Here is a 25073-nt window from a genome sequence, read left to right on the forward strand (position 1 = left end):
CAATCATCATCTTTCCATTGTTTCAGTGTTCAGAGTAATTTTTCATTGTTAAGAATAAAAGAAAAGATAGCCTTCCATGATGATTACAGACATAAGGCATGGAAGATAACCTAAACTGGAAAATATTGAAGAAGAAAGTAAGATGAAGCTCATGTGTCCTTTGGTTTTCCTTTCACAACCAAAGATACTGGGACACAAATAATGCAGGCAATACTTTCATGCACAATTTGTATCAGTGAAAGCAAAATGCCAGCAGAGATGGATTATCTTGTATTATCCATTCAGAAAACACACCATACTGTGAGACTTTATGGAATGACAAGACTGTATTTTAAAACTTTCCCTGTTGGTCTTTCTGAACACAAAAGCCTTGACATTGACAATACCATAGGATTGCTTATCACCTTGACTCTCAGAGTGTGATCCATGAACAAGCAGCATCAATATAACCTGTGCCCTTGTTACACATGCAGTCTTAGGCCCCACCCTAGACTGCTGAATTAGATCCTATAGCTGAACAAGATCCCCAAGTGATATGTACGTACATTAAAATTTGAAAAACAATGGCATAGTACATTGTCAGTAGAAAGATGCTACTGCCAAAAAGAAATCTGTGAAGCCATGTCCCCTGAAATGATCAAGTTGATTTGCTGCCTGTTGTAAAGCAGTGGCTCTCAACCCTGGCTGAACTTCAGAATCACCTGGGGAGCTTTAAAACTGATGCCAAGTCCCAAGTCAGAACCTTGAGCAATTGGATCATAATCTTTGGGTTGGGGCTTAGGATAAGCAAGTATCTTTAACAAGTCCTCAAGTGATTTTTATGTACAACCAAGGCTGAGAATTATTAATGTAGAGCAAGGGCTAGGGAGAGAGGGGAGAATTAATGTTTAATGGGTACAGTTTTAGTCTTGCAAGATAAAAAAGTTGTAGAGATCTGATGCACAAAAATATGGTATACTTAACACTACTGAACTGTACACTTTATTAAGATGGCAAATTTAATGTTATGTGTTTAATATAATAAATTCATAAAATAATTCAGATAATTTAAATTATTTGCTTTAACATACAATGGATGACATTTTAATTTTTAGAATAAACTTTCTTTCTAAAAGGGTTCTGAATATAATCAATTTAGGAATTCACCAATATAATAAAACCAGTGTTCAATCAATAAATATTTCAAAATCCATTAATTTAAATAGTTTGGACCCCTTTTTACTGTCCCAAGTGCTCTGGTTTGAACTTCTGTCTTTGTGTATACATTTCTTTCTGGTCCTTTCTTCATGGGGCAGCAACAGGTCTGGCAGTGATCCCTGAATCATCAGGCAAAATCCCATTATATATATAGATATATATATATATTTTTTTTAACCTATCCTTGACTACTTCTCTGTTTTTTATTTTATTTTTATTTTTTATATTTATTTTTTTATAAAGGTATGATGGATATACACTCTTATGAAGGTTTCACATGAAAAAACAATGTGGTTACTACATTTATCCTTATTATCAAGTCTCCACCCATACCCCAATGCAGTCACTGTCCATCAGTATAGGAAGATGCTACAGATCCACTAGGTGCCTTCTCTGTGCTACACTGTTCTCCCCATGATCCTCCACACCATGTGTACTAAACATAGTATCTATCAATCCACTTCTCCCTCCCTCCCCACCCGCCCTCCCACACCCGTCCCCTTTGGTAACCACTAGTTCATTCTTGGAGTCTCTGAGTCTGCTGCTATTTTGTTCCTTTAGTTTTGCTTTATTGTTATACTCCACAAATGAGGGAAATTATTTGGCATTTGTCTTTTACTGCCTGGCTTATTTCACTGAGCATAATGTCCTCCAGCTCCATCCATGTTGTTGCAAATGGTAGGATTTGTTTCTTCCTTATGGCTGAATAGTATTCCATTGTGTATATGTACCACCTCTTCTTTATTCATTCACCTACTGATGGACACTTAGGTTGCTTCCATATCTTGGCTATTGTAAAAAGTGCTGCGATAAACATAGGGGTACATTTCTCTTTTGGAATCTGAGAAGTTGTATTCTTTGGGTAAATTCCAAGGAGTGGGATTCCCGGGTCAAATGGTATTTCAATTTCTAGTTTTTTGAGGAACGTCCACATTGCTTTCCACAATGGTTGAACTAGCTTACATTCCTACCAGCAGTGTAAGAGGGTTCCCCTTTATATGCATCCTCGCCAGCATTTGTTGCTCTTAGTCTTTTCGATGCTGGCCATCCTTACTGGTGAGAGGTGATACCTCATTGTGGTTTTAATTTGCATTTCCCTGATGATTAGTGATGTGGAGCATCTTTTCATGTGTCTGTTGGCCATCTGAATTTCTTCTTTGGAGAACTGTCTCTTCATATCCTCTGCCCATTTGTTAAATGGGTTATTTGCTTTTTGGATGTTGAGGTGTGTAAGTTCTTTATATATTTTGGATGTTAACCCATTGTCAGACATGTCATTTACAAATATATTCTCCCATACTGCAGGATGCCTTTTTGTTATATAGATGATGTGCTTTGCCGTAGAGAAACTTTTTAGTTTGATGTAGTCCCATGAGTTCATTTTTGCTTTTGTTTCCCTTGCTCAAGGAGATGTGTTCAAGAAGTTGCTCATGCTTATATTCAGGAGATGTTTGTCTATGTTGTCTTCTAAGAGTTTTATGGTTTCATGACTTACATTCAAGTCTTTAATCCCTTTCAAGTTTACTTTTGTGTATGGCATTAAACAATAATCCAGTTTCATTCTCTTGCATGTAGCTGTCCAGTTTTGCTAACACCAGCTGTTAAAGAGGCTGTCATTTCCCCACTGTATATCCATGGCTCCTTTATTGTATATTAATTGACCATATATGTTGGGTTTATATCAGGGCTCTCTAGTCTGTTCCATGGGTCTATGGGTCTGTTCTTGTGCCAGTACCAAATTGTCTTGATTACTGTAGTTTTGTAGTAGAACTTGAAGTTGGGGAGCATAATGCTCCCACCTTTATTCTTCCTTCTCAAAATTTCTTTGGCTATTCGAGGTCTTCGTGGATCCATATGAATTTTGAATGCTCTCCTATAGTTCGTTGAAGAATGCTATTGGTATTTTGATGGTAATTGCATTGAATCTGTAGATTGCTTTAGGCAGGATGGCCATTTTGACAATATTAATTCTTTCTATCTATGAGCCTGGGATGAGTTTCCATTTATTGGTATCTTCTTTAATTTCTCTTGAGTGTCTTGTAGTTTTCAGGGTATAGGTCTTTCACTTCCGTGGTTAGGTTTATTCCTAGGTATTTTATTCTTTTTGATGCAACTGTGAATGGAATTGTTTTCCTGATTTCTCTCTCTGCTAGTTCATTGTTAGTGTATAGGAATGCCATAGATTTCTGTGTATTAATTTTGTATCCTGCAACTTTGCTGAATTCAGATATTAGATCTAGTAGTTTTGGAGCGGATTCTTTAGGTTTTTTTATGTACAATATCATGTCATCTGCAAACAGGGACAGTTTAACTTCTTCCTTGCCAATCTGGATGCCTTTTATTTCTTTGTGTTGTCTTATTGCCATGGCTAGGAACTCCAGTACTATGTTGAATAGAAGTGGGGAAAGTGGGCATCCTTGTCTTGTTCCCGATCTTAAAGGAAAAGCTTTCAGCTTCTTGCTATTAAGTATGATGTTGGGTGTGGGTTTGTCATATATGGCCTTTATGATGTTGAGGTATTTGCCCTCTATACCCATTTTGTTGAGTTTTCATCATGAATGGATGTTGAATTTTGTCAAATGCTTTTTCAGCATCTATGGAGATGATCATGTGGTGTTTGTGCTTCTTTTTGTTAATGTGGTGGATGGTGTGGATGGATTTTTGAATGTTGTACCATCCTTGCATCCCTGGAGATCATCATGGATGATCTTTTTGATGTATTTTTGAATTCAGTTTACTAATATTTTGTTGAGTATTTTGCATCTATGTTCATCAGGGATATTGGTCTGTAATTTTCTTTTTTTGTGGTGTCTTTGCTTGGTTCTTGGTATTAGAGTGATGCTGGCCTCATAGAATGAGTTTGGAAGTATTTCCTCTTCTTTACTCTTTGAAAAACTTTAAGGAAGATGGGTATTAGGTCTTCACTAAATGTTTGATAAAATTCAGTGGTGAAGCCATCTGGTACAGGGGTTTTGTTCTTAGGTAGTTTTTTGTTTACCAGTTCAATTTCGTTGCTGGTAATTGGTCTATTCAGATTTTCTGTTTCTTCCTTGGTCAGCCTTGGAAGGTTATTTTTCTAGAAAGTTGTCCATTTCTTCTAGGTTATCCAATTTGTTAGCACATACTTTTTCATAGTATTCTCTAATAATTCTCTGTATTTCTGTGGTGTCCATTTTCCTTTCTCATTTCTGATTCTGTTTATGTGTGTAGACTCGCTTTTTTTCTTGATAAGTCTTGCTAGGGATTTATCTATTTTGTTTATTTTATCAAAGAACCAGCTCTTGCTGTCATTAATTCTTTCTATTGTTTTATTCTTCTGAAGTTTATTTATTTCTGCTCTTGTATTTATTATGTCCCTCCTTCTACTGACTTTGGGCCTCATTTGTTGTTCTTTTTCTAGTTTCATTAATTGTGAGTTTAGACTGCTTATATGGGATTGTTCTTTCCTGAGGTAGGCCTGTATTGCAATATACTTTTCTCTTAGCACGGCCTTGGCTACGTCTCACAGATTTTGCAGTGTTGAATTATTATTGTGATTTGTCTCCATATATTGTTTGATCTGTTTTTATTTGGTCATTGATCCATTTGTTATTTAGGAGCATGTTGCAAAGCTTCCATGTGTTTGTGGGATTTTTCATTTTCTTTGCATAATTTATTTCTAGTTTCATACCTTTGTGGTCTGAAAAACTGGATGGTACAATTTCAATCTTTTTTAATTTACTGAGGCTCTTTTTGTGGCCTTATATGATCTATTCTTGAAAATGTTCCATGTGCACTTGAGAAGAATGTGTATTCTGTTGCTTTTGGGTGCAGAGTTCTGTAGATGTCCGTTAGGTCCATCTGTTCTAATGTGTTGCTCAGTGCCTCTGTCTCCTTACTTATTTTCTGTCTGGTTGATCTGTCCTTCAGAGTGAGTGGAGTGTTGAAGTCTCCTACAATGAATGCATTGCATTCTATCTCCCCTTTTAATTCTGTTAGTATTTGTTTCACATATGTAAGGTGCTCCTGTGTTGGGAGCATAGGTATTTATAATGGTTATATCTTCTTGTTGGATTGACCCCTTTATCATTATGTAATGTCCTTCTTTGTCTCTTGTGACTTTCTTTGTTTTGAAGTCTATTTTGTCTGATACAAGTACTGCAACACCTGCTTTGTCCTATTAGTTGCATGAAATATTTTTTTCCATTCCTTCACTTTTAGTCTGTGTATGTCTCTGAGTTTAACGTGAGTCTCTTATAGGCAGCATATAGATAGGTCTTGTTTTTTTATCCATTCAGTGACTCTATGTCTTTTGATTGGTGCATTCAGTCCATTTACATTTAGGGTGATTATCGATAGGTATGTACTTATTGCCATTGCAGGCTTTAAATTCATGGTTACCGAGGTTCAAGGTTAACTTCCTTACTATCTAAGACTCTAACTTAACTCACTTAATATGCTATTACAAATACAATCTAAGGGTTCTTTTCTTTTTCTCCTCCTTTGTTTTCCTCCTCCATTATATATTAGGTGTCATATTCTGTACTCTATGTCTATCCCTTGATTGACTTTGGGGATAGTTAATTTAATTTTGCATTTGCTTAGTAATTAGCTGTTCTACTTTCTTTACTGTGGTTTTATTACCTCTGGTGACAGTTATTAAACCTTAGGAACACTTCCATCTATAGCAGTCCCTCCAAAATAGACTGTAGAGATGGTTTGTGGGAGGTAAATTCTCTCAGCTTTTGCTTATCTGGAAATTGTTTAATCCCTCCTTCAAATTTAAATGATAATCTTGCCGGATAAAGTAATCTTGGTTCCAGGCCCTTCTGCTTCATTGCATTAAATACATCATGCCACTCCCTTCTAGCCTGTAAGGTTTCTGCTGAGAAGTCTGATGTTAGCCTGATGGGCTTTCCTTTGTATGTGATCTTGTTTCTCTCTCTCGCTGCTTTTAACAATCTGTCCTTATCCTTGATCTTTGCCATTTTAATTACTGTATGTCTTTGTGTTGTCTTTATTGGGTCCTTTGTGTTGGGAGATCTGTGGATCTCCATGGCCTGAGAGACTTTCTCCTTCCCCAGATTGGGGAAGTTTTCAGCAATTACCTCCTCAAAGACACTTTCTATCCCTTTCTCTCTCTTCTTCTTCTTCTGGTACCCCTATAATGCAAATATTGTTCCATTTGGATTGGTCACAAAGTTCTCAATATTCTTTCATTCTTGGAGATCCTTTTTTCTCTCTGGACCTCAGCTTCTTTGTATTCCTCTTCTCTAGTTTCTGTTTCATTTATTGTCTCCTCCACCATATCTAATCTGCTTTTAATACCCTCTGCTGTGCTCTTTAACGATTGGATCTCTGACCAGAATCATTCCTGAGTCCTTGAATATCTTTCCATACCTCCATTAGCATGTTAATGATTTTTATTTTGAACTCCCTTTCAGGAAGAGTCATGAGCTCCATGTCATCTTTCTCAGGGGTTATATTAATTTTACTCTGTACCAGGTTCCTTTGGCATTTCATAGTTGTGTGTGGCACCCTCTAGTGTCCATACGCTCTATTCTCTGGAGCTGTTCGACCCCTGAGGCAATGTCAAGGGTCACAGGGGAGTGGGATTGATGCCTGGGGGGAGGATAGAGCTGTTTCCTGCTTCCCAGCTGCTATGCCTGTCTCCACTGCCTGAACCAGTGAGCCGAGCACACAGGTATAAGCTTTTGTCCCAGAGCAGTTGGATATGGATCCTTGCTTTCCACAAGCAGCTGGAATCTCAGTCTCTCCAGGAATTCTGTCTGTCTTAGCTTTCCAACCCCGTAATCATGAAAGTATCATGAAAGCACCATGAAATGTATGTTTGTGCTCCCACAGCAGATCTCCAGAGTTAGGTATTCAGCAGTTCCAGGCCTCCACTCCCTCCCTGCTCAGTTTCTCTTCCTCCCGTCGGTGAGCTGGGGTGGGGAAAGGGCTTGGGTCCTGCTGGGACCCAGCTTTTATAAGTTACGCTGTTCCATGAGGTCTGCTCTTTCTCCAGGTGTACGCAATCTGGCATAGGCCTCTTTCCTGTTGCTCTCTCAGGATTAGTTGTATTAATTATATTTTTGTATTATATGCAGTTTTAGGAGGAAGCTTCTGTCTCACCTCTCATGCCAGCATCTTAAATCTCAATCCCATTATATTTTAAACTACTTTACTCAACAACCACCCTGAACATGAGTATCTTTAGCTTTTATTAGATTCCCAAAGAGTCCTATTACCCAAAATTAAAAACACCTGCTGTCAAATGGAGCCCCTGCTGGGTATAGCGCCCTCTCAGAATATTCCCATGGAACCCCGGGAGTACTTTTATGAATTACCTCAGTATGGCATACAACTCTGCCACTGTCTCTCCCATTAGGACTGCAAGTTTTTTGAAACCTAAGAAAAGTCTTATTTATCTTTTTATCTCCAGCACCTATTTATATGCCTGGGCATGACAATGTTTTCAATGAAACATCAATAAACTTATGACTGACTGAAATCTCTCTGTATACCCTCCCACTTCATACACCATTGGTATTTTGAAAGAGATGAAATGTTTTCTATAGGCACATCAACTGGAAGAATTAGAACATACAAATGATTAAAAAAGAAGACAGAATTCTACTCCTCCTCTTCTCAAATGATGTAGTACCCATATGGAATAAATATTTAAGTTTTTTAGACTTAGACAGCTCACAACTTTTCTTAGAATTCCCAGCAATGACAAACACTTTATAGAATCTCAAGACCTCCTTGAGTAGTCTCAAAAAGAAGTTATTTAAAGATTATTTAAAGATCTGACACTTTCATTTAAGAAAGCCTGAAACATGAGTGAGCAATGATAAACACAGTAATTCTGGAGAGCAATGGTTCTAACAAAGACAAGTGAAATGAAACAGGAAGAGAGATTCAGGTATTTAGATATAGATGGAGGGCAGTAGTTAAGAGATAAAACTCAGCTTAGGCCATCAATCAACTCTAAGAACTTGCCCATTACAGAATTTAAGGTAACATAGCACACATTTTCCCCAGTATTTCAATTATTTTAACAAACTTACACTTTTATTGAATTGTATATTTCTTGTAATCTTTTTTCCCTTTTTCAGTAAGTGCATTTTGTTAACATAAAACTATCAAGAGGACATGGCACTGTTTGATTGCAAACTGTCTTTTTAAGCAGAATACCATAGGGGTGAGAGAGTGAAGGCTCTGAAGCTATACTGGATTTGAATCTTGGCTCTGTTCCTTATTAGCTGTATAACCTTGGGTGTGTTATTTAACTAATGTGGGTCTCAGTTACTTGACCTATAAATAAAAGAGAGTTAATAGTACACGTTATAACAGCATTATATAATAGAATTTTCTGTGACTAAGGAAATGTTCTATTCTGTATTGTCCAAATGGTAGCCACTAGCCACATGTGGCTATTGAGCATTTGAAATGCGACTAGTACAACTAAGAAACTACATTTTTTATGTAATCTTAATTGATTTAAATGTAAATTTAAATAGCCACAAATGACTACTGGCCACCGTCCTGGTAAGCACAGTTTTATAGGGTTGTAAGGATCATATGGGCTAAGCATTCAAATCAATGTCTGGTACATAGTAATCAATAAATGTTATTAGCTATTGCTATATCCTAGCACGCCACATCATAGAAAACTGGTATCGAAGTGTGACTCACAGTTTTCTTCAACTCTTGCCCTAAATGTTGTGGGTAATTGTTTTTCCTATTATTTATAATTTCAGACTAATTCTTTCCCCTTCCATGTGGCACTGGCTTCAGGAAACACCACTCCAGTCCGCACACCAATCTCCATCTCCCCTTCTCGAGCCTAATGCATGTACTGCACATTCACTTCCTCTGGGAAATTCTGTAGACTGCCAAGAACACTCGGTCCTGGCTTCTTTCAAATGCTACCACCTCCCCTCAACTCCCAGTGTTTTTACTACCTTTACTAGAATCTTTCAAGTGTTAGAGCATATTCATTTTCTGTTTAGATAACTTAAGCAGGATTTTATTATCACACTTGACATAGCCAAATAACATAGTCATTCTAAATGCTAAAACATCCCTTCAGGCTTATAAAAACTACACCAAAACTTCACATCACTTTGTTTTTTAAATGATGTTGGAATGAACTTAGATCTTTTGCTTCCTCATATATGTTAAAAAGCAACTGCTCATCTTCTAGCACATACTTGTTACCTTTGAAAAGGCTACAAGATGTAAATTAATAACACTGTGTATCTCTTCTGATATAGCAATACTACTCTATTTCTAAAACAGCCCCATAATATCAAACCTGGTTTTCCTGGCACAAAGACTCCTAGAACAATCCAAATTGATAAATATTTCTTTCTCTTCCTACTGGACGGGATAGAGCCAAGGATATGAGAAGAGTTGTCAGAAGAGCTTTACAAGTCTGAATTCTTCTGGTATCTAAGAAATATGGTCCTTACATTTATACTTTTATATTCTAAAACAGAAAATATGGAGAAACAGGTTAAATAATCTGACACATACCTCTAACCCAATGAGGAAGCATAATTAAATAAGCGGCCTGGTGTAACACCAGTGGGAAGCTAAGTTAAGGCATAGAAAAAGAAGATAAAGAATTTTTTAAAAATTAAAGTTTATCTCAGGTATAAACTACTATGAGGTATGAACTAATCTGAGTAGTAAGCAAAAAAATCCCCCAAAGCAAAAAACAGGAAAGAAGCTTAGAGAACCACTGCCCAGAAATGAAAGGGGGCAAGAGATGGGTGGCTCATTCTGACTCTTCTTTTAGCAGGTACAAGCATCCTGTGTCTGTAGTTCAACTGTGCCTGTCCTGGGACCCTTCATGGCCAACAGCTTTGTTCTCTGGGATTCTTTTTTCCATGTCTAGCAGTGAGAAATGATTTCAGCTGCAAGTAATAGAAATCTTGATTTCCGTTACAAGGAATTTTTTTTCTGAAGTTGTAGGCTGTCCTGGGCAAGGATAAGATTTAGACTTAGGTTTGATTCAGCAGTATAATAAAACAATTTCACAGTATACAATATCAGATTCATTCTAAAGCCTAATTTCCTATGATTATAAGATAACTCAAAACTTTTAAAATAAGGGCCATCTGCTTCCAGCAGGACAGGAAAAGAGCCTCTTCCTCACCAAAGGATCAATCCTTTTATACCCTTGGTCCAGTTAGGCCCAATTTAGGTCTTGTGCCCATCCCAGACCAGTAACCAGGAAAATGTCCTATACTAACTGGCGTAGACTTGTCAGGACTAACCTCTGGAACTGGAGATGGGATCCACTTCCCTAAACACATGAACTGTAGAAAGTTATATGTTTAAAATAATTTTTAAAGTAATTCTTGAACAAAACTAGAGTTCTGGCATGAGAAAAGGAATAAATCAATGGGGGACAGGCAATCAGTAGAGTGCATAACACTTTTCTCCCACTCCTTACTGACATGGAGGCTAGTGCTAAATAGTTTGGCTAATTACAAATGGTATGCTTTACTCGCCCATAACACTACTTATGACTGCTGCAGTGGGGAAATGGATAATTACAGTGAAGCTTAAAATGCTAAAGAATTTTTCTGGCTGAACTCAGGACCATCATGTTGACCTACAGTTACACACATGGGTACTTTGGTCCAGGTAGCTGCTCACAAGTATAGCACAGGAAAAATCTCAACGGCAAGGGCATGATAGGTGTCTGATTTTCTACCCTTATGAACATTCACCACCTGAACAGTGCCTGCTACCCTACTGAGTAAATAGCCAATAAAGGATTATTGCAATAAGTTCCTCAAAAGAAGGCAGACCATTAGCACTGTGACGATATTTAGCACTGTAGTATATATTTTATAGAATAGGGCTGTTCTGTTGAGGCAGTAAGAAATTCAAGTAACAGATTCAAGAAACACAAAGAGGGAAAACAGAACAAACCTTTTAAGGATTCAATTTACAGTTATGATCAGTAGTTTTTCCACTGTACCACACTGTCTTTAGCAGCAAAAACCTAAAGTTCTCCAGATGGGGTTACCCAAGAAAAAGCTTTTAGTCCCCAGTTCTTAGAATGCAAAGTAATGTTTTCACAAGTTTCAGTACAAGAAAGAAAAAGGATACCTTTCAATATCTGGTATTCTCCAAGTTTTAAGAAACACAGGAAAGGCAGACAAAAAAGACAGACAGAGAAAAACAGACAGACTGGAAAGAAGAGAAAGAAAGCAGACAGGAAAGAGCAAAAAGAAAGAAAAACAACGCTTTACATCGTTTTTTAGCCTAGACAATTAAATTTTTTGTTTTTATTAGAAAGGGCAGGAAGAGAGGTAAATGAATTAGACCTTTCCCTTTCTGAGAATAGGGAAAAAATTGAGGAGTCAATTCTATATGGTATAAAGAGATATTATCAGGACAATAAAAGATTCACTTGCTTGTTATTAGACTTCTTAAACAGTCTGCTGATTTTGAAAGAGATTAGTAACAAGGGTACAGGATAAAGTTGCTTGCGTCCAACCCTTTAATTTGACTTAACTTTTCACCAAACGGTGTAACACCACACCAAAGCTGGCTTGCACACCAAACTGAGTAACGTCATACCTAAGCTGGCTTACACTCCCTTCTTTAGTTAAGGGATCAGGAGACCAACAGAAAGTTTTGTGTCTGAAAACTATGGCATGCTCTGTTCCAAAACAAAACTGATTTTCACTTTAGTGATGTGGATTTGGAAGGATCATGTTTTTTGAGGGGAGCCTCAGATTCATGAAGAGGGTGGTGGTCAGAGGAATATGCTCACAGAGGCAAACACGACTCAATCATGAGAGCGGCTAGGGCATCATTTCCTCAAACTCTGGATTTTCTAACTTGCAGTAAGTAGAAAAACTATGCTGGAGTACAAAACTCACTTGTAAAGAGGTTATTTGGTATATATATAGAGAGTAAACATATACATGTACTTTTTTGGTTGCCTGTATAAATATGAACAAGCAGCATGCTTTTTTTTATTATCCTTTCCTATAGATAAACTATCATGATTAAATTCTGTTTTTTGACAACCTCCATTTTACAATTTAGTTCCTATATACTATACTTGGTTGTTCTTTGAGAACATGTCATGGGCAGTTTCAATATATCTACTGATATACACTGCTTCTAGATTTCCACAGTTAATCCTGAAATCATTCCATTTCCATTTCCCAGAAGTCTGAAGTATTTTCCACTGGCATTTCATAGAAATAAAGTACAGGGTGCTATCTCAATTTGCACTGGGTTACTAAAAAGAAAGGTAGTGTATTACATGGATAATATAAAAACCCAGATAAGAAAATAATAACCTATATTCTCTAAAACCATTTGTATCACCAGATCACTAGGTACAAGTACTTCGAAGGCATGAGGATAATTAGCACTTCATAGCTGCAAGAATGAAATGCCACTTTCTATAATCATCTTTATTTCTGTCAACTGAGGTTGAAACTTCCATCTCACCTAAGAATTTTAGAGCAAAAAGGATCAGAAACATTTGTTTTGGCCCATATACTTGGCGTCTTTCCCTCTCCTTACATTCTCTTATTACTCCAGAATTTGTATTTTTCCAAAATAAAGGAATAGGTTGAATTTTTACTTTCTATGAAATGTCTCATTGGACCCCTTAAAAATCACTTCTTTACTGAAGTGTATTTTCACTTATTTTTAAATTTCTCACTCCTTCTCCACCACAATAATATTTATTTAGAATTTTATATTTTAGTTTTGCCTAGAGTTGGAATTTCAGATGGCTTAAAGGCACTTTTAATTTTATTAAAAAATAGTGGCCTGTGAGGTATGCCCAGCCCTTTTGAAAGAGACACTTTTCAAAAAAAATGCCCTAGAATTTGCACATTCCTATAGACTTACACAACGTTAGAGAAGCTTTCTACTAAGGTTCAAATTAACAAGGATTTCAAACATTTTCATCTTAATGGGCTCACTTAGTTATTCTGCCATTTAAATTTCCTTAGGAGTTTAATGTTTACAGAAACTTGTGACTCCTGACAACCTTATTGATCTGTTTGAGGCTGATTTTTGTATGCTAGGTTTTACTAAGCAGAATACAATAAAAGGACTGTTATAAGTTTTTTGAAGATTTAGACCAAAATAGTTACATCATTTCTGCCTTAAATGGAAACTCTAAGGCAGTTTCTCAGCATCAGCATTACTGACATGTTGGGCCGGATTCTTCTCTGTGGCAGGGGCAGCAGAGGAGGATGTTTAGCGGCATCCCTGGCCTCCACCCACTAGACACCAATGATACCCCTGCCTCCCCTCCATTCCTCACTTCTTCTGACAACCAGATGATGTCTCGAGACATAGCCAAATGCCCCTGAGAGGTGGGGGGTAGGAGGCAAAATGGCCCCAGTTGAGACTGCTATTCTAAGGCATGCTGTTCTACACATTATCAAAACCAAAGATTCTACAGCAAGCCTCAATCTTCATTTTTAAGAAGGAGGCATATAATGTAAAATGAAAACAAGTGTAACCAAAACGTTCTGGCAAGGAAAACATATTTTGAAGTGTAATCAAATTGAGATTGTAATTATAAACCAGTCACTCTCTCTGCAGCAAGGTCTGATTGTAGCTGAACTTCAGCTAATTTCAAAGTCATTTCTCTGTAAAGGGTACCACTCACTGTTAGGTTCATCCCCAACATTTGCTTTTCTCTCTGAAGTTCTTCTCTGTATGGATGGGTGCTTTCCTTTGTGTCTGATAAAGCTGCCACAGCTCCACTACCTTTTTCTTTGCTTGCTTCACAGCTCTGCACTGGGTTGTTTTCAACCTTAACTGAGGCAGAAGAAAGAGAACCAAGGGTAACCAATTCCTTCTCCAAACTTAATGCCAAATAATCAATCAGGCAATCCTTATTTCCTAATTTCAGATTTTTGAAGAAACACTTTATAGGGAGAGCTTTGATGAGGTTATGAAGGCACTGGAACAAAACTGTTTGATTCCTGGGATAAAAAAAACAAATACAGTATTATAAAACTTGTCACATAGCACAAAGCAGTTGTATATAACATGTTGTAGTAGTCAATTAATAGTCATTTATAGAACCTCAAGCAATGAATAGAACCGATAAGGTGTGCTCATGATCACTGATACAATTCAGATTCTACCAATCCAATATACTATATCAAGTCAGTTAATATCAATTAGGTTGCTTCCTTATTAGAATTTTTTTCTCTGAGTACTAAGATCAACACCATGTTTCTTAAATTTCATCATGGGGAAGAAGTTCAGGGGAAATCTTAAAATAATTATTTGGCTCTAATCAACAACAACAAAAGCCAAAACCAACATAAATTAGAACAGCTTCAGTTTCTAAATGAGGTCACCTGTCCATTCATGCCAAGCCAGACAATGACCCAGACATGTCTCACAGTGGCACAGAATTCTACTGTGGGGACTGCTGTCTGACCACACACACACACACACATTAACTTCTCTGGACCAATTCCAATTTGGTGTCATTACCTGGAATAGACTATTAAAATCCCTTCAAATGGTGTTTTTTGTTTCCAGTTGAAGAGTGTCCCATAGAAACTTCCTGGCCTTTTGCAAAAGCAAATTTCTGGAAAATCTTTGACTACTTCACATTTCATGCATTCTAAGAGCCATGTCTTCACTGGAGTCAGAGAACAGCTGGGTGATGTGATTTGAAAACAAGTTTTGTGCAATGCTGCGAGAAGTGCAAAGAGATCTTCCATGTGTTCTACAAGAAAAACATGTCACGAATTCTGTCATTAAACTCTGTTATCAAATAAAGAGAATTCTTAAAATTTTTGGATTCAATTATGTATATAATTAAAATATATGAACAAGAATTACCTATAGGTCTGTTCTTTGGAAATGTCAGCAGGTATTTCCCACTTGAAAGATCTTCTAGATTTAAAAAGATCCTGCCACACTGAATATAATGATCTTCAGAAGAGTTATCATTTTTTCTTTCCCTAATTTGTAGCAGCACAACACAGCAGAACTTATTGAATGCTAAAAGTGGTGAAAGAGATGTTACAGCAGTAATTATCTGAATACACTCTTTCTCAGGTGGTTGTTCACAAACAGTGCTTTCCTCTTCTTCATCCTCTTCTTTCTTACCATCAACAGTCAACTTGATTCTTTTTGCCTCTGATCTTATTTTGTATGGCACTGAGCGTGGTACTGGAAAAGAATCCCTACTCAACTTAATCACCCTATTTTGACATTTAATAAGCGGAATGCTGGAGTTATGGGGCCGATCCATTAACAGCAATAAAGTCACATGATTCAGGGACCTACAAAAAAAACCTCAAGAGTTCAGTTTCATCTGAAAGCTCATTCTTTAAAATCAAACAGATGATTAAATGCCATACAAACAACAAATTCTCTTTTCCTAGGAAACATCATTTCAAATGTAAAATACACCAGAAAATTAAGCATAAAAGCTAAAACATTTTTAAAGAGTCTATATTAACACTTCTCTTGAAATAGGTAAGCAAAAACACTGTAAATATGTTGGACTTTAGGAAATTAATTTTTTAAGAGAAAGGAATGGTAAAATAATGCTTAATTTTATTTTTGAGGTACGTTATTTTATCCCCTTCTTTTTAAGCAAGAAAAAAACTTTTAACAAGTTTATTTCGTTAATTCAGAATGCAAACATTGCTAAAAACTGCATTTTTAGTTCCCTAAATGACTTGAATAAAATGTGCTTTTTAATACAGAATATTGTTTAGCCCTCAGCAATGATGTTTTGGATATAACATTGTTAAAATTAATCTCACCTGTTTCTATTTACATTGTTTAATATGGCTACTAGAAAATTTAAAATTATGCATGTGGCTTGCATTATATTCTGTTGGACAGTGTTGTTCTAGAGTATCAAGACAATGTTATGATGTTAGAATTTACTTACAGCTTCAACGAAGATGTGCTTTTCACTCCAACAACCAAGCTATCCTCTATTACACGATACCACAGCTTCTCCACTAGCTTTTCTGAATTCTGAAAATTGTCTGATGACTTTCCATCAAAGGTATAGACAGGATTTTCTTCTTTACCACAAAGAGTAACAAGACATCCCTTATAGAAAAACATGTTTAAATAACTGATTACAAAAATACTACCAAACATAGTAAAACTAAAAAAATAACATAGATTAGCTTTTTTGGCCAGACCTTATGGTTTACATATTTTAAAATCAATTATCATCTATGTTATAGATCATACATGATTCACTAAAATAAAATTTATTATAAAACAAATACATAATTGTCTACTCAGATCAAAAAGCATGACCTGACTGGAAACAAGATGGGGTATCCAACACAGAGCCAACAGGGATATAAATCTGGAGTCTATTTTGAAAAATAATCTGACAATATATGCCCCAGGCATACTGAAAACAATCCAATCTTTATTTCAGTGGCTTGCACTAAACCTGTAACTGTACACTTTTGTATGAATAAAACTGATTAAGCTACCTCTGGACTGCTGATCAGTTACTGCAATAATTTTATTCTTATAAGGAGGCCAGTATCATTCATTTCCATATACATACAGATTAATAATAACAATAGAAGTAGGAAGAGGAGGACGAGTAATGATAATAATAATAGACAACACTTAACTGAATGCTTACTATATGTCAGGCCCTGTTCTAAATGCCATTCTTGTGGCAATTTACTTAACCTTCACATCAACCCTAATGCCCTAGGTCAGTAGTATTATTATCTACATTTTCCAGAAAAGGAAAATGAGGCACAGGGAGGTTAAGTACCTTGCCCAAGGTCGCACAGCTAGCAGGTGGCAGAGCTGGGATTTGAACCAAAGCAGACTGGTTCCAGAGCCCATGCTCCATCTTACCCATTATTCTATACAGCCCCACTGTGTGGTAATTACTGAAAAAAGATTTGGGCACTTAACACATTATAGTGGACTAAACATGTCCCTAGGAATCTGATGCTTCTGCCAGTAGCTGTAAGACTTAAGGCTGGCTATTCATCCAAAACCTGAAGAAACTTTTACTACCTGCCAGAATTGCTTTCAAAATAGCCACGTGAAAGGCCATAAATGGTGCCTTGCATACAATGGCTTCAATGAATTAACTTCTAAACATTTCTTCCCCTTTTCTAATACTGACAAAATCATTGGGGTGAGGTGAGGAAGGGAAACTGGGAGATTTAACAATGACTTTCGTGAGGTTTCTGGGATATTAGAACAGTAATACAGAAATGCAGCATGGTGTGCTTTTGTTATGATTCTTACAGTAATGGACTCATCTTTGAACCAAAATCCTCATATTGCTAAGAGTGAAATACAGACACAAAGCACAGACCATTACAAGAATGATTGTCTTGAAGGAAGCAGAGCTAGGCATTAAAGTGACTTGAGGGAATACAACGCAAAACAAGCTTCTCTATGTCCAGCTCTCCTTGATTTATTTGTGCTATACTTTCTATGTATGGAACTAATATGCATAAATATTATTTTTATGAAGTCAATGCAGTTTTTGCTAACTTTCTCCATCATCATACTGGAATAAGTAACTGCCAAGTACTGTTCCTTGCAGTTCTTATGATGGTCAACCACAAGGAAAACCAGAGTAAAATCATAAAAAGCAGATACAAGGACTAAAAAAGCACAGCAAGTTAGGGACATTAACTAAAAGAAGAAATATCCTTAGAAATGAGCAGGCAACAGACTAAAAGGATAATTATTATACCAATGAAGAAATTATGCCATCACTGATACAAGGTTAAATAATGCTCAGTATATTGTTTAAGGAGTCAGAAAACATATAATTCACTTAGCAATAATTCTATTCAAACTATACAAATAAAAAGTTTAATAATTAAATCTTTTTTAAACAGAAGGACTTGTTCCCCAAGGTTCCTGGTAACAGATTTTAATGTCCTACAAAATAAGAATAATTTGCAAATTGGTAAAATATAGGCTTCTTAATCAAATAGTTCTCACTGTCATAAAAGCCCACCATTATAATTTCTGCCACCTTGTTTCTTGGTTCCACTGGGCAGCATTTCCTTATATCCCACTATTGCAATTTATTACTTCAACAGCCTGTAGATTTTCACATCATAAAATGATAAAATAGTCACATGATTAACTTTACCTCCTCTGTACTTGATGTACTATCATCCTTCCCTTGAACCATGTTTATTAAAGTTTTGCAATATTTTGCAATAATTTTTTCCTTAAGCAAGAGATGCTGCTGTAATTCCTGACTAGAAACCAAACCAACCTGTAAAACAGGAAGAAAAATCATTGCCAGAGATATAATTCCAAATGAAACCTGACATACCATTAATTCAGGAAGTACTTTCTCCAAATTTACTTATTAATTCATTTTTCTATAGAAAAGCAGAGAATAGTTCTCAGAGCAAAACCATAAATTTTAAGTCTCTAGTTACAAAGGAAAATAACAGGGCAAATAACTGCAATGGATTTTATATATCAAATTGAGAGAATGTCAATGTATTAGCATCTGTTCCATCACTGAGTCACATAATCAATCAGTATGAATATGAGTAAGTCCTATCAATATGAATAAAAATCAAGGCCTACTAACACTCCTACCCCCACAAGAAACAGTTTTTCTTGTTGAAATAATTTCTGCTTCAAAAAGACATTACTATGAAGAGAAATGGTCATTTTTAATTTGACATTGTCTGAAATCCTCTGTTCATATAACCTTTATAGCAAAATTTTAAAGATAACACATAACAGCCCCCAAACTGTCACAAGTTTATTTTTGTGCTAAATAATAAACTCAGTGCTAGGGTCAATTCTTAACTACTGAAAAAAGCAAAATTGGGCTTTGGACTGGGCAAAGAGCTATCTGTTCCTTTTATTACACCAGATTAATAGATTCATCAATAAGGGTGAAACATTCATGAAATATATTTTGCTACTGAAAATTTAAAGAGTCACGTCATCGAACTGATGGAAGCTATTTCACTTCAGATGGATACCTGAGACTGTTTAAGTATTAATCCAGCTTTTAATATGTCTTTCTAGATTGAAAAAATAAAATGCATTCTGTTTTTTAATTCCTTTCTCTTTTAAATTACATTTTAAGGTAGGTAAATTCTTTTTCTCTTTATCAGTGAATACAATTTGGAGAGTGAAGACTGAATTGTATCTTACCTCACCACACAAAGTATGCCAAGTGTCTAGCTAATATTGTAACATTTCCTGTGTTGGCCTAGTTTTGTGGGCTCCACTTCATTCACACTCCATCACTCATTCACTAAGTAATTCATGACTTAGGGGACAGGAGATGTACCCAACAGAGGTGGATAGCCAAATGTGAGGCTGCTGGAGAGGTAGGGAGTAGAAGAGAGGAATATGTAGGCAGACGGGCAATGAGTGCATCCTCAGAAATAAAAAATCTACAAGAATATACATGCCAAAGTGTTCAAACTGGTTATATCTCAGGAGCAGAATCACAGGTCATCATTAGTTTCTTCTTAATATATCTTTGCATAGTCTGAGTATTTTACAAGGAATGTGTATAACCTTCAGACATTTGGGGAAAAAACAAAACTCTTTTTAGGGAGCTCTATATGAAAAACTTGAGGGTAAACTATTCGTGTTTGGAACATAGTCATCATATTTGCTGCTCCTTTAAAAGAGATTCTGTGGTACTGATCCTAAAGACCAGAAAGAATGTGTTTTCTAAAGTGAGCTTCTATTTTTTCTTATGAGGCTTACTAAATTTATACAATCTTACTACAAAAAGGTATCATTTTTAGATGATACATTTATAAGTAACGTCATAATAGTTTTTACAGAGATATACTGAAAAGGTGAAGATCCTTTGAAATACCATTTTTTCCCAATCCCTGAGTTGTTTACACTTTAAGAAACTTTCTTTCCATGTTCTTTCCTTCATTTAGAACACCACTAATCCAAAAAAGCAAAAGCAAAAAGCAAACACAGACACTAACTTTCAATCTTCTTTCCAGAGGTGGAACCATCAAATAACAATTCTCTTTGCCTTCAAATAAGTCTTCATCACTGCAATCCAATGTTTCACTCTAATAAATAAAAAAATACACAACTGAAGTTTTGAAATAAATTGAAAATGCATAAGATTAACATAATACAATTACAGTTTGTCCACAGGGAAGTTTTTAATGTTACACATTATTATGTAAAAAAATATATATATTTTTCCCATCATCTTCTTGTGGCTAGAAAAAAAATTACTATGATTACCACCATTACTACCCACCTAACATTTGTATACTGCTTCAAAAAGTACCATCTTACTAGAGTTTTATAAAATCACGTAACTAGAGAAAACAAGAATTATCCTCATCTTACTAAGGAAAAAAACAGGCTCAGAGATCTTTTATATATATCTGAAACTTTGAGGGTATTATCTCCATTATGCCCAAGATCTTAAGATATTAAGAACTGTCACTTCTTTTAATAACACCGTTTCACTTCAATTTAATGGTTAATTAATTAAATATTATCATGCTTCTCGGTATGTGATTTTCAGAAGCAACAATAAGGTTAATCTACAGTATTATCACTTGAGTGAACATCAGATATACTGTCTTCCAATTTTGATAAACTATCAAAAGCATAGTTCACTTATCTAACATTTGTTGAAAGGGGATTAAATGCATATATTTAAAAGATTCAATCTATCTTTAAAATTCAAATAGTTTAAGCATGAAATCACAACTATTTAAATGGTGGGTCAAAAAGGTTTAAAGTGTTCAAATTTTCTAAAATGATTCTTGAAGTAATGCATTAAAAGTAAACAGAACTTACCGAATAGTCTATATTGCCAAGATCTGTTATTTTAAATGAACTCAGGCAATCTGAATTCAAGGGATCCTTAAAAAGAAGCAGTACTTGTTCAGTTCCAGTTCCAATAAAGTCATCTATCAGTACTGAGCTAGCTTTTTCCCACTTAGCAGCAACCTGAAAGAGAAGGGTAAAGAAGAGAAAAAAATCAGATGTGAACTAAACTAAATCCTTTTGTTGCATGTTGTTGTAATTTGCAATCTTCAGCTTATAAACAAGCAATGAAAATGGTAGTATAAACACTAAGAACCAAAATAAAAGACATAGGGGGATGAGAAAATATAAGGAGTTACAGTAACTTTATAAATAGCAAGGTACTTAAATTTAGTATTCTATCAAAGTTTGTCTAGGCACTGTCACATTCCTAATTTCTCTATCAAAAATTTATTATAATCTATAAGTTCTAACACTTTCCATGGTTGAATATTTTGGAAATTCTAACATTTCTCATGAGTAACTCTAGTGAAAGTTCTCTCTCCAACACAGTTAATTTAAGGATGACCCTCACTCCCATAAGCCTTAGTGAGCATGAACTTATGATTAGACCAATTTACACAAGAAATTCAGTTGAATTAGGTAACTGGTAGGTACTTTAAGAGCTCTCAAAGCAGAATAACCTTTAAGAGTCAAGATGAACTTAACACCCTAAATCCTGGTGTTTATCAGGGCAGCCATTATCATGGGCACAGAAGGGGAGGGATCCTAACTGTGGGGCACCTAGAACCTTACTAGCCTAATGGAATGATTTGATCAGTTTATACCAGAACATGAGATTCTCAAGTTCAGAAGATAGAAAATAGAAGATAACTTCTTAAAGGTCCATAAAGCTGAAAGACTCCAGATGAGCACCCTGGAAAACTAACACCATGGAGATCAGATACCCCTTCTCCCTCAGGCAACAAAGCTCAAATTCCCACTCAGAAGTGCAGACACATCATTTAGATCATAGAGGGTAGCTTGCATTAAAGCAAGAATGTAAGACTCTTTAATCTGTATAACCAAATAGTTTTTCCTCTATGAGGCTAATTTCCAAAGCTGTGATTTTTCACTCATGCAAGGAAGAAGCTATTTGTAAACCCAAATCCTCCCTTTCTCTCAACCCGCATGAGGCTCCTGGAGTATAATGAACAAGGTAGAGACATTAGTAATGTGTTTGGGATGTGAATACCATAGAGCTGTGCACTCACTCATATGCAACCACACATATTTGCAACCTAAAGCTCCAGAATAGTGCTGTCCAAAAGGAATACAGGTGGGCCATGAGCCACAAATGCAAGGAACATACGTAATTTAAAATTTTCCAGTAGCCAATAAAATATAATTCTCTAGCAGCAGTGAAAAGAGAAAGGTGAAATTATATTTTATTTAATCCAACATATCCCAAATATCATTTCAATTCAATATCATCAATAAAAAATTGAGATATTTTATATTCATTTTTTTACTAAATCTTTGAGATCTGGTGTGTAGTAAACATTTATATTTTATTGTACATTCTAATTCAGATTAGCCACATTTCAAATGGTGAATAACCACATGTGGCTAGTGGCTTCATATTAGCACACTTCTAGACCAAATTAACTTCCTGCAATCTACAACACACCAATAACTGTTTCAGGTATACTTGACAATGATGTCAATTTTGAAATGCTTGCTACATTGATTCTTGTCAAAGCTTGCAGAAAGTTTGTATACAAGAAAGAAATGCTAAGAAAAGCTACTCATGTTTTTCTCTAGACTCAGCTCTCTGTTTCAAGCCCTTTGACTAGATTAAACATTATACCTGGGGCTTTTATGAAGAGCTGATCTGAGAACATACTAACTTAATCTTCATTACTCATTCTAATTTATACATTTTCTATTTTACCTATCTTTGCAAGCTGCCTTAATTCCTTTATGGAATGAGACAGTGAAAGAATGGATGATGAATACACAGCCAACCCAAAGGAAAACTGCTTTTGTTTTCTCCCATTTGGAGGCAAAAGTGCTATCAAAGATACCATTTTATTACTCAATAATGTATCCATTCTATTATTCAAAACCTCTTACATAATACCACAAATAGTAAATTCCCCTCAGAACTCAATGCTAGAAAAAAATTTTCTCTTGGTAGTGTGTTCCATTCAATTCTAAGTCCTGCTCTATTTACTTTCTTTGTCTTAACTGCTAAACTAAGTATAAATAAAACACTCAAATGCAATTACTTCCCTTAACCCAGGTTCTGACATGGTATTCACTCTCCCCTCCACTTTATTGTAGATTTTTAGCTTTTACTCCTGTTTTTAAAGTAATATATTTTCCCTTAATTAAATATATTTTACCCTAAACTATATCCAACTTTCAAGTAGGTGGGTACAAATTTAACACCAAGATAAAGGCAAGAGCAGCAAAACTCCCAGAGTGGCGAGGTTACTGGGGCAATTTAGCAGCACTTAACTTACAGATCAGGGAGTAACTTCAGAGCTCTCAATACAGGGCATTTGAGAACAGCTTTAAAAGGACAGACTCCCTGAAGACAGAGCTTAAGGGGTATGTCAGTAAGTTTTTAGGTAACTTGTGGAAAGAATGGTGGGCCCTTGTAGACAAAAAAAAACCCAGAACACAATTCAAGGCAGGGAAGCCAACAATTACAGGCCCCCTTACTGGGAATGACAGTCTCCTACTACGGGTGTTGTGTTAGTGGCAGAGCTCTAGTGTCCAAGCAGGGACACCCACTTCAAGTGAGTGAGGACTATATTCCACTGAAGTAATGAAGCACGAGGGAACTGTTTGTCCTTAACCAGGTGAATGAGGAACCCGGGGTATGTACAAGTCAGTGATGACAGCCCTAGTTCTTGTCTTAACATTTTAAAGCTACTACTTCCTGAACTTCTCCTATGAGCCAAACACTGTGCAAGACAATTTACAGTATCATTTTATTTAATTATCTCCTCTCAGAGGAAAGATGATGCCCATTTCATAAAGACAGAAAATGAGTCTACAAAAATGAAATACATCCTTTAAGGTAACACTAGTTAAGTGGCTCAGTTGGAATCCAAAGCCACGTTATGTGTGTTCTTTCCATTATCCTGACCCTAATAAGGTTTACAGGTGGTCCTCGATGTTACGCCCTACCATTTCTTGAAACGAAGTGAGAGTAGAAAAAGACAGAAAATGTTACCATCCAAATAACCTTCAAATAAAAGTATAATGTACTTTTAAAAGACTGTTTTCAAAATAAAATAGGATAATTTTCAAAATATTTTCCTTTTAAGAATTTAAGTCCTTTATGTATTACAGACATTAAATATGGTTACATAACCCCCATTAACATAAAGGTAATTTACAAGGTAAAGCCTGATAGAACACAATTTCAATCTGACATTTCCACACACACAAACACAGGTACATAACAGTCCAGATTTTAAAATGCCTTTCAAACTTTCTAAAACATTTATCAATATTCCCTATCCAGGTGATAACAGTGATACAACTTTAGGTGAGCTTCAAATTTAATGGTCAGAGCACATAAACTAAGGCAGTATCTGTTTTTTTCCAAAGTACCACAAGAACTTAGAGAGTTGTATAATGTACTAAAAAACTAATTTTGGAAGAGACATTTCTGACTACTAGTGATTATTTATATTGGATTATAACACTTCAAAACACATAACTGAATGTACTGATATGTATCTTAAGCCAGGAGGATGCAATGTTACCAAAAAAAATGAGGGTCAGAGAAATACTGGTGGAGACACCCAGTTATAAACCTTCAATTTCGTACTTATTTTCTGCACCTTTTTATCTGTTACTGAATGCTCAATACCAGTATTTTAAAGCAATTTCCAAATCTACATTAAAAGATATGACTATATGTAGATAAAATGTGAATGCCTGCTCAAAGAACAACTCTGAGTTTCAAAATATAAAATTCTCTAAGCAAGTTTTAAGGAAAAAAAAACATCACTTGTCTCTGGAGAACCATTATTTATCTCCAAAGGGACAATGAGATATTTCAAGGAATTTCTCTAGGTTTCATTTTATATTTAAAT

General features: G+C 35.7%; 1 protein-coding gene across 5 annotated transcripts in view; it reads right to left on the minus strand.

Annotated features, from left to right (window-relative positions):
- The window catches only part of FANCB (FA complementation group B), a 103658-nt gene that overhangs the window by 54753 nt on the left and 23832 nt on the right, over window positions 1-25073 (minus strand). For 3 of the 5 annotated variants that reach the window (XR_012127501.1, XR_005061853.2, XM_073227912.1), the window contains exons 3-9: window positions 21007-21159; window positions 20169-20258; window positions 18332-18460; window positions 16115-16281; window positions 15049-15494; window positions 14695-14932; window positions 13853-14171 (exon numbers count right to left, since the gene is read on the minus strand). Coding sequence is in view for 3 of the 5 variants with exons in the window: in XM_073227912.1 (XP_073084013.1) it covers window positions 13853-14171; window positions 14695-14932; window positions 15049-15494; window positions 16115-16281; window positions 18332-18460; window positions 20169-20258; window positions 21007-21159 (1542 nt within the window). In the remaining 2 variants the exon portion in view is untranslated. Of the gene's footprint in view, window positions 1-1708; window positions 14172-14694; window positions 14933-15048; window positions 15495-16114; window positions 16282-18331; window positions 18461-20168; window positions 20259-21006; window positions 21160-25073 lie in introns of those variants that run through there. The other 2 variants (XM_037020487.2, XM_037020488.2) reach the window with 2 other exon arrangements.

The sequence above is a fragment of the Manis javanica genome, chromosome X, assembly GCF_040802235.1.
Source record: "Manis javanica isolate MJ-LG chromosome X, MJ_LKY, whole genome shotgun sequence".
NCBI lineage: Eukaryota > Metazoa > Chordata > Mammalia > Pholidota > Manidae > Manis > Manis javanica.